The following is a 9,605-nucleotide window of genomic DNA, read 5'->3' as shown; positions in this document are numbered from 1 at the left end:
CACTGTGGTTAGCATAGTGTATGTGTATGTATATGCCTTATGTATATTATATATACATATAATATATATAATATTGATTACCCTTTGTTAGTTCACAGGAACACATTGTAGTCAATATGGCTTCCATACACTAGAGGCTTTCCTGTCTAAGTTTTCTTTTCTTCCAGGGATGTCCTGTATGACAAATGAATGAGATTCAGTGGTTTCCTCCAAGCACTCTTCCAGAGTGACAAATCAAATTAACCAAACCCTGAGGAAGGGGCCATGGGAACCCCTGGTTTGTAGCCAAATCAGACAGAAATTGGCCAGAACATGACGGACATACTAGTCTCAACTGGCATCTGAAGTGGGGTGGGAGCAGTCTTGTGAGACTGAGCCCTTATCCTCTGGGATCTGACACTCCAGGCAGATAGTGTCAGAACTGAGTTAAACTGTAGGACATTCAGCTCTTGTAGAGAATTGCTTAGTGTGGGGCGAAAGTCTTCTGTGTAAAATAATGGAGAATTGGAGGAGGTGAAAAAGTACATGGGTTTTTCCTATACAGTGTCAAAGACTTAATTCAATTTTAGTTTACTACTCATAGGGTCAGAGTGTTCATGCCCATTGTGGGATCTTTGAGGGGAAGGCAATAGTTTTAATGGTGAAGGTGAAGCATACATGTTTGTTCACTGTTCTTATGTTCAAGAACCTCCTCCCCAAGATTCTAGAGGGCACGTTGTTTAAATTTAATGGGATCCCAAGAAATGACTGTAACCTGAACCCCTGTATTGATTGAGAACATGAAGTTTGCCAACTGGTGCATTTCAGCAGATATTAAAGTTAATTCAGAACCCGTGTGAAGAGATGCAAAGCCAATCAGCACCTTTTTATTTTTTGTTCTATAAAGTATTTTAGTACATTTCAGATTTCTAATTGGATCAAGTTGTATACCTGTTCTATTTTTTGTCTCCTTCCCCATATGCAAGTTTCTTTCTTTCTCTTCTTTTTTTTTCTTTATTTTTAAACACTGTATATATTTCAAAGGAGGTCCTCTCCATCCTGCTCATATTTGTAAATTTCTTTCTCCAGAGAGCCTCAAGCCAGGATCTTCATGATGAGGGGCCTCTTCCATGATGATGATTGTTTTATAGGGCTTATATACCCCATGCCTAAGCCAGGTCTACACTAACCTCTTTACTGTGCTACAGGGATGCTATGGATGTTTCTCCCATTAACCCTGAGGGTCTGGATCTTTGTTGTGACAAAGGCATGGGCAACAGGAACAGCAGAGGTATTGAAAGGTCCCAGCCTGTTTTTAGGAATGCAGACCTCATATGACACACGATGACTGCTTTTCTTCTCCTTCTCCTTCCTTCCTCTCCCCTCTCCCCTTCTTCCTTTATTTCCCTCCCTCTGTCTCTCTTTCCCTCTCTATCTCTCCAATGACACTTCCATGTGCAACCACCCAATGGACCTAGATCTTGCACAGGGTGTACTCTTTCCCTTGAGCACCCATAGAGGCCAATGCTGGTTTGAAACACACAGCAGTCAGGGTAAGAGCCTTTCCTCAACCCTAATGTCAGTCACAGCTTCATTCTAAGACATGGATAGGTCTGGGCCAAGACACAAGACCCAGGGCCACATTAAGAAAAGACCCAATCCTGGGGCACCTGGGTGATTCAGTCAGTTGAGCATCCATCCAACTTAGGCTCAGGTCATGATTTTGTGCTTGGTGAGTTCGAGCCCCACATCAGGTTCACTGTTGTCAGCCTGTCAGCACAGAGCATGCTTCAGATCCTCTGTCCCCCTCTCTCTACCCCTCCCCCACTTGTGCTAGCTCCCCTCATAAAGATAAATGTTAAAAGAAAAAGACCCCATGCCATACTCTTGTCTCTAACAACCAAGTGATTATTGACACTTCTAAATGAGGTCATTTGGATCTATAAGAAAGGATTGGAAGGGCTCAAGAAATGCATGACAGTGCAGCACAGTCCAGAGTGCATGCTTGCCATGAGGCAGCAGAGCCAGTGAGCAAGCCAGACCAAGAGAAGAAAGACCTCGTCTGGTGGTGGTCACTGCCTCATGCCCTAGTCACTGCATCAATAGGACACTGCAGAAATAGGATTGACTCCTATTCAAAATTTGGCTTGGATGTTGAGGCTGATAATGCCACACATACAAGAGGTTATAAAACGTTTTATTCTTCATAAATATCTCCCTTTAGGGAAAGCATAGCAGGCTTTCTAAACTGGTCTGAAATGGCACAAGATGGTATATATATATATATACAATGGAGTATTACTGGGCAATCAAAAAGAATGAAATCTTGCCATTTGCAACTACGTGGATGGAACTGGAGGGTATTATGCTAAGTGAAATTATTCAGTGAGAGAAAGACAAAAATCATATGACTTTACTCATATGAGGACGGTAAGAGACAAAACAGATGGACATAAGGGAAGGGAAACAAAAATAATCTAAAAACAGGGAGGGGGACAAAACATGAGAGACTCATAAATATGGAGAACAAACTGAGGGTTACTGGAGGGGTTGTGGGAGGCAGGATGGGTCAGGGGCACCAAGGAATCTACTCCTGAAATCACTGTTGCACTATATGCTAACTAATTTGGATGTAAATTAAAAAAAAATGAAATGGCACAAAAGTTCAAGGAAAGTGATTGGCTTGGATTTTGTATTGTGGCTATGGTGTGAGTTCAGAGAGAGAGAGAGAGAGATTTCCTGCATATGTTCTTGTGAGGTTTGAATGTTTCACTGTCTCTAAAGGAGGGGCACCCAGGCTGCCTGGCTTGCTTTTTTTGTTGTTTGTTTTTTGAGATAAATTGACATATAACATATTAGGGTCAAGTATACAACATAATGATTCAAAATTTATACATATTACAAAAGGATCACTACGGTCTAGTTAGCTTCCATCACATACATAGTTCCAATTTTTTTTGAGAGAGAGAGAGAGAAAGAGAGAGCAGGCAGGCAAGGGAGGGGCAGAGGGAGAGAAAGGATCTTAAGCAGGCTCTATACTCAATGCAGAGCTGGATGCAGAGCTTGATCCCATGACTCTGGGATCATGACCTGAGCCGAAATTAAGGGTCGGGTGCTCAGCCGACTGTGCCACTCAGGTGCCCTGCAAAACTTTTTTTCTTGTAATGAGAACTTTTAAGATCTACTCTTAACAGCTTTCAAATATGAAACACGGTATTATTAACTATAGTTAACATGCTGTACATCACATCCTTAGAACTCACTTATAACTGGAGGACCCGGGTTTTTTTATCAGCTAGCCCAGGTGTTGGGCAGATGGGGTAAAGAGAGCCTTAACCACCGTTTGCAGTCAAATATCACCACAAAATATGAGTCAGACACTTTATTACATAGTTCTTTAGGGTGTTTGTAATTTCTCTGCATTTAGATGAAATAACGTACTTTTGACTGCTAATTAGTGCCCTTAGATTAGAACAATCTTTTAAGGGAGAATGACATTTCTTATTCCTTTTGTTTCCTTTAAGGAGGGTACTGATATGTTAGTGTGTTTATGGAATTTTAAATCTGTAAGTATCCTTGGCATCTCTAATTTCTTTAGCTCCATCTTTCCAAAGTGGGTGCACATAGAAACAGGTGAATGGAGCAAAGGACAATGAGAAAAGAGTTGTAGGAAGAGTATGTTGTCACAACTGAGAAGTGTTGCTAGATTTCCCTCAAGTGTGAATACTTTATTTGTGAATTGCATGCATCCAAAGTATAGCCACACTGATGGATTCCTGTATCCTTGTTTCTGTTATGTAAACTCTCATTTATTTTCCAAAAGCTGTCTCTGCTCTGTGGAACCAGATAATCTAACAGATGTGTTGGAGTTCCTCCTCCTGGGGTTCTCAGATGATCCAGGACTGCAGACTCTAACCTTCAGCCTGTTCCTGTCCATGTATGTGGTCACCATGCTAGGGAATCTGCTCATCATCCTGGCTGTCAGCTCTGACTCCCACCTCCATACCCCCATGTATGTCTTCCTTTCCACCCTGTCCGTGGCTGACATCGGTTTCACATCTACCACAGTCCCAAAGGTGATTTTGGACATTCAGACTCATAACCGAGTGATCTCCCATGCGGGCTGCCTGATTCAGTTGTCTTTCTTTAATCTTTTTGGCTGTTTGGACAGTGTACTCTTAACCGTGATGGCCTATGATCGATTTGTAGCTATTTGCTATCCTCTGTACTACCCAGTCATCATGAACCCCCGCCTCTGTCGCCTGCTGATTCTGGTGTCTTTTTTGATCAGCCTTCTGGACTCTCAGCTGCAATGCCTCGTTGTGTCACAACTTACCTTCTGCACAAACGTGGAAATTCCCCATTTCTTCTGTGACCCTCCTCAACTCCTCAAGCTTTCCTGTAATGATACTTCCACCAATAAAATATTCATGTATTTTATTGGTGGCATCTTTGCTGGTATTCCAGTCTCAGGGATCCTTTTCTCTTATACACAAATTCTTTCCTCCGTTCTGAGAGTCCCGTCAACAGGTGGGAAGTACAAAGCCTTGTCCACCTGTGGCTCTCACCTGTCAGTTGTTTGCTTATATTATGGAACAGGTCTTGGGGTGTACCTGGGATCGAGTGTCTCACATTCTTCCAGGAAGGATGCAGTGGCCTCCGTGATGTATACTGTGGTTGCTCCCATGCTCAATCCCTTCATCTACAGCCTGAGGAACAGAGACATCAAGAGGGCCTTGCAGAGGCTCCTTAACAGAACAGCCTAGTCCATCTACAGCCTGAGGAACAGGGGCATCAAGAGGGCCTTGCAGAGGCTCCTTAACAGAACAGCCTAGTCTTAATACTTGGGCTTTTTTTGTGTGTGTGCCTATTGATCAGAAATGATTGCCAAACCAAACATATGGAATTGGCAAGCATGCCTCTTTGGTCACATTTTTTGTAGGTCGTGGTCCATTCCTCTTGATTTGTCATTTCTAAATATTGCTTATCTTGGCACCCTTTTGATGGAATTATGGGAGTATTCCAGGACGCTATGTATCCCAATATCACTGCACAATTGAATCTCTTTATACCTATGGAATCTTCTGATTGGTCACCTATGACCCGAGCTTCCTGTAGAAATTCACAACTCCATTTTCAAATAGATACACAATTCTCAGCCATTTTCACCATAATGTCTATTATCCATAAAAGTTTGGCTTTGGTCAAATCTGTTTATCCAGGTTGTGTGAGAGAATGCATGTCACTGGTCCATAATCTTGGCTTCCTATTTGGACTATCTGAGAAGCCTTTTAAAATCCTCATAGTATGGAGTGCCTGGTTGAGTCAATCAGAAGAGTGAGCAACTCTTGATCTTGAGGTTGTAAGTTCGAGACTCACATTGGGTGTAGAGATTACCTAAAACTAAAATCTTGGGACCCCTAGGTGGCTCAGTCCATTGAGTCCAACTTGTGATTTTGGCTCAGGTAGTGTTCTCAGGTTTCATGAGATTGAGCCCTGCACTGGGCTCAATCAGCCCGTGCTTTCCAGCCCTTTAGTGGCCAGTTCCAGTTAAGTGGGCTCCATACATGTCTCTCCTCCTCCCAGAGTTGTCTGCTCCAGGAGACCCATAGCTGCATCTGTGTTCCTGCCAGTCCTGGAAACAAAGCCTCTGTCCTCACCCAGTTCCAGGTAGGGGAGTGGCAGTGGGATCTGCGTTCCTCAGACCTGCTCCAGCAGAGACACAGCACAGTCCAGGAGTAGTAAGTGCAGTGGGAGAGACTGAAGGCAGAAGGGACTGGAAGAGCATTGTTTCCTCCTCATCAAGACAACTAGAGCGGTTGGAATAGCCAGACATGAGGGGACCAAAATGGAAAGATTCAACTCACAGCCCTATAAAGACCTAATGTGATTGGTTTTGGTGCGGATCCAAGAACTCTTATTTAGATTTCTATTTTTGCCCCCATGTTATTTCTGTGTCCCGTGGGCATCTTCCCCATCAGAGCAGGAAATTGGTCCTTCTTAACTGCCCACAAGTCCTGCAAATGATCATGAAGCTGATGATGACGGTGATGATGGCAATGATGACAGTAACCAGAATGTTACAAACTTTTACCTTGGGACTCCGAGTTTCAGGCACCGAGTTAAGTTTTCTATGTAGCTTGTTACCTTTTATCTGCATTACCATCCCCAACAGACAACAACATGCATTATCATCATTTCAGAGATAAGGAGAGGAACACAGCATTCTCTTTCACTTCCTGATTTTATTTATTTTTTGTGTCCAACCGACTTTTATTTTTAAGGCTTAATTTAAATTCCAGTTAGTGATCATAGTTAACATAATATTCGTTTTAGGTGTACTGTATAATGATTCCACAATTTCATATGTCACCTAATGCTCATCGTGACAAGTGCTCTCCTTAATGCCCATGACCCATTTCACTCATCCCCCCAACCACCTCCCTTCTAGTTTTTTCTCTATAGTTAAAAGTCTGTTTCTTGGCTTGCCTCTGTCTCTTTTTTGCCCCTTTCCTTGTTTGTTTTGTTTCTTAAATTCCACATAGGAGTGAAAGCATATTATATTTGTCTTTATCTCACTGACTTATGTCACTTAGCATAATGCTCTAGCTCCATCCATGTTGTTGCAAATGGCAAGATTTCATTCTTTTTTATGGCTGAGAAATATATATATATATACACACACACACACACACACACACACACACACACACATATACATATATGTAATATCTATCTCACGACTTTTTTATCCATTCATCAATTGATGGACACTTGGGCTGTTTCTATAACTATTATTGTAGATAATAATGCCATAGCTATCAGAGTGCATGTATCCCTCTGAATTAGTATTTTTATATTCTTTGGGTAAATATCTAGTAATGCAGTTGCTGGATCATAGGGTAGTTCTATATTTAATTTTTTGAGGGATCTCCATACTATTCTCCAGAGTGGCTACACCAGCAGTGAAGAGTGTTCCCTTTTCTCCACATCCTTCCCAACACCTGGTGTTTCCTGTGTTGCTAATTTTAGCCATTCTGACAGGTGTTGAATGGTATCTCATGGTGGTTTTGATTTGTATTTCCCTGATGATGAGTGATGTTGAGCATCTTCTCACATGTCTGTATGTCTTTTTTGGAAAGATTGTGTTTTTGCTATGCATAAATTTTTTAAGTTTTACCAGGTCCTGGAATAGATAGGGATGAAGTCATGTTTAGATGCAGACAGTGAGACTCTGTTCACAGGGCACCTAGACTGTATTCACTCCTGCTTATCCAACCTGCCTGTCTTTTTCCCGTTACTCCAGGAAGAGACTCCTGCTCTCTGTGCTCTTTCCTTTGGGGGTTCATGGTAGAAGACACCAGAGAGCAGTGGTGCCACCAGCTGCGTCAACTATAGAAAAGATAGTTGAGATGAAGGTAGAGATCATATAAACAGTCCGCTCATGGGGCACCTGGATGTCTCAGTCAACGAAGTGTCAGACTCTGGCTCAGGTCATGATCTCAGGACTCATGAGTTTGTGTCCCGCATTGGGCTCTGGGCTAACAGCTCAGAGCCTGGAGCCTGCTTCGAATTCTGTGTCTCCGTCTCTATATTTTTTCCCCACTCGCACTCTGTCTTCCGCTCTGAAAAATACATAAACATTAAAAAAAAAAAAAACAAAAAACTCATGACAGTTCAGAGAAGCTCTCTCTTGCCCCTTCTCCTGGATTTTGTTTCACACTCCACTTTCTCCTCCATTTTTGTAATTTCGGCCCTCTTGATCTCTAAGGGGATAGAGTCAGTATGTTAGATCCGATTCTTAAGAAATAAAGAGTTCAGGGGTGCCTGAGTGGCTAAGTCGGTTGAGCGTCTGACTCTTGATTTTCGCTCAGGTCATGATCCCAGAATAGTGGGATTGAGTCCCACATTGGGCTCAACACTGGGCATGCAGCCTGCTTTGGATTCTCTCTCTCCCTTTTTCTGTCCCTCTCCCCTGAATGCTTCTCTGTCTCTCCAAAAAACAAACAAACAAACAAACAAACAACAACAACAACCACAAAACAGAAAGAAACTGTTCAAAGGTATATCTTAGCGATTCTGGAAACGACCTCTGGACTTCTCCTTAAATGCTCTGAAATTCATGGAAACAGGGACCCACCATTGAATTTTGAACCTTATCTGCTCTACTTTTTTATCTGTATGGGACTGGGCAAGCTCTTAATATCTTTGATCTGGTTTATACAACTGCACTGAGTAAGAATTAACATGAGCACTGTACATGTGACTAAATATGTGATGAATGCATATAGTAAGGGCAAGGTAAATTTTAGGTATTATTAATATTGTTTTTACTGTCATTCTCAAGGCTAAGCACCATATATCCAACTAAATATCCTGTGATTGGAAGTTTTGGGTTTCCTGAGATCCCGAGAGAACATTTTTGTTGTTGTTGTTGTTCTTATGCAGGTAGGTACTGAGCGTTTGGAGGGAAACGACTGAATCACATTCATTTCTGATTTCCCAGAGTCTATACTTTGCTTGGCACAGAGTAGTGACAAGGACAACAGTGATCTCTGTTCAATATTGAATAGACCCTACATTGGTTCTCAGAAACAGAGCATAGACAATATGGCCTCAATGCTCTCTCTGCGTGCTTCTCTTCCTTCCAGTACAAACCTCTGTTAGGTGCCACATGGGTACTGTTCTCCCCATTTCTAGGTGCTACCTAGAGGGATACCAGCACGGAGAGGTTGAGAGCTTGAAAATACTCCAGATTTAGTATGTGACAGATGTGAGACTCAAAGTCCTGATTCCCATCCCAAGACTCGGTGCACTCCACCAGTGTGGAATGATTTCTTCAATTTCACACATGCTTTTGTCCCAGATGAGAAAACAGAAAGAGGATGACCAATTCCTTCTCTTGAGATTTTGTGACTTCATCTGTGAATTAGGGAAATGGGCCAAATGGTTTACGGGGGCCTTTACTATATGAATATTATAGATCATAGGATTTTTTTTTATGAGGAGTAATGCATTTGGCAGCCTATTTTGGAGATCTGTGATTTGGAAATATTATTCCCTAGACAAAAATAGAATTTTCATGTGGATCTACTATGAAAGAGCATGGCAACACAGACTTCAGGCATCTTTCCAGTTCTATACCTTGACAATAAAAGCATGAAGTTGCTTTTGTCTACCTTTTCTATTGGGAAAATAAAGATAGATAATTAATAGTACAATTGTACATGTATTGATTTTTACAATTCTTCACCTTTCTGCTTATATGGTACAGAAATTCTTGTATAATATGGAAGTGTGCAGAATTTTATTAGGAATATTATAATAAGAAATGGAAAAATAAAATAAAGTCATCCATCAGGTAATACTATGCATCATTTGAAGTGCTTGAAATAGATGTGTGTACTTCACAGAGACACTTGAAGCACATTATTGTGGTGAGAATGAAGAAAGCAATGTGAGCATTATTATAGTATTAAGTAAGGTTTCTTTTAAACTTTATTTGTTTTTGAGCTTTATTTGTTTTTGAGAGAGATAGAGAACAGGTCGGGGAGGGGCTGAGAGAGAGGGAGACACAAAATCTGAAGCAGGCTCCAGGCTCTGAGCTGTCAGCACAGAGCCTGATG

At 41.7% G+C, this 9,605-nt stretch overlaps 1 protein-coding gene across 1 annotated transcript; it reads left to right on the top strand.

Moving 5' to 3' along the window:
• Positions 1–3,656: 3,656 nt before the first annotated feature.
• Positions 3,657–4,745, top strand: LOC128775432 (putative gustatory receptor clone PTE01). The gene has a single exon (XM_053896658.1). It carries the CDS (start codon positions 3,657–3,659, stop codon positions 4,743–4,745), a length of 1,089 nt encoding a protein of 362 aa, XP_053752633.1.
• Positions 4,746–9,605: the final 4,860 nt, after the last annotated feature.

This window comes from Panthera pardus, unplaced genomic scaffold (genome assembly GCF_024362965.1).
Source record: "Panthera pardus isolate Hobbes unplaced genomic scaffold, ASM2436296v1 HiC_scaffold_8, whole genome shotgun sequence".
In the NCBI taxonomy this organism is placed as follows: domain Eukaryota; kingdom Metazoa; phylum Chordata; class Mammalia; order Carnivora; family Felidae; genus Panthera; species Panthera pardus.
This window is presented reverse-complemented; position numbering and strand designations above follow the sequence as displayed.

Bases quoted from the DNA above. Each gene is read 5' to 3' on its own strand.
- LOC128775432 (XM_053896658.1), top strand. From the start codon at position 3,657: ATGTTGTCACAACTGAGAAGTGTTGCTAGATTTCCCTCAAGTGTGAAT.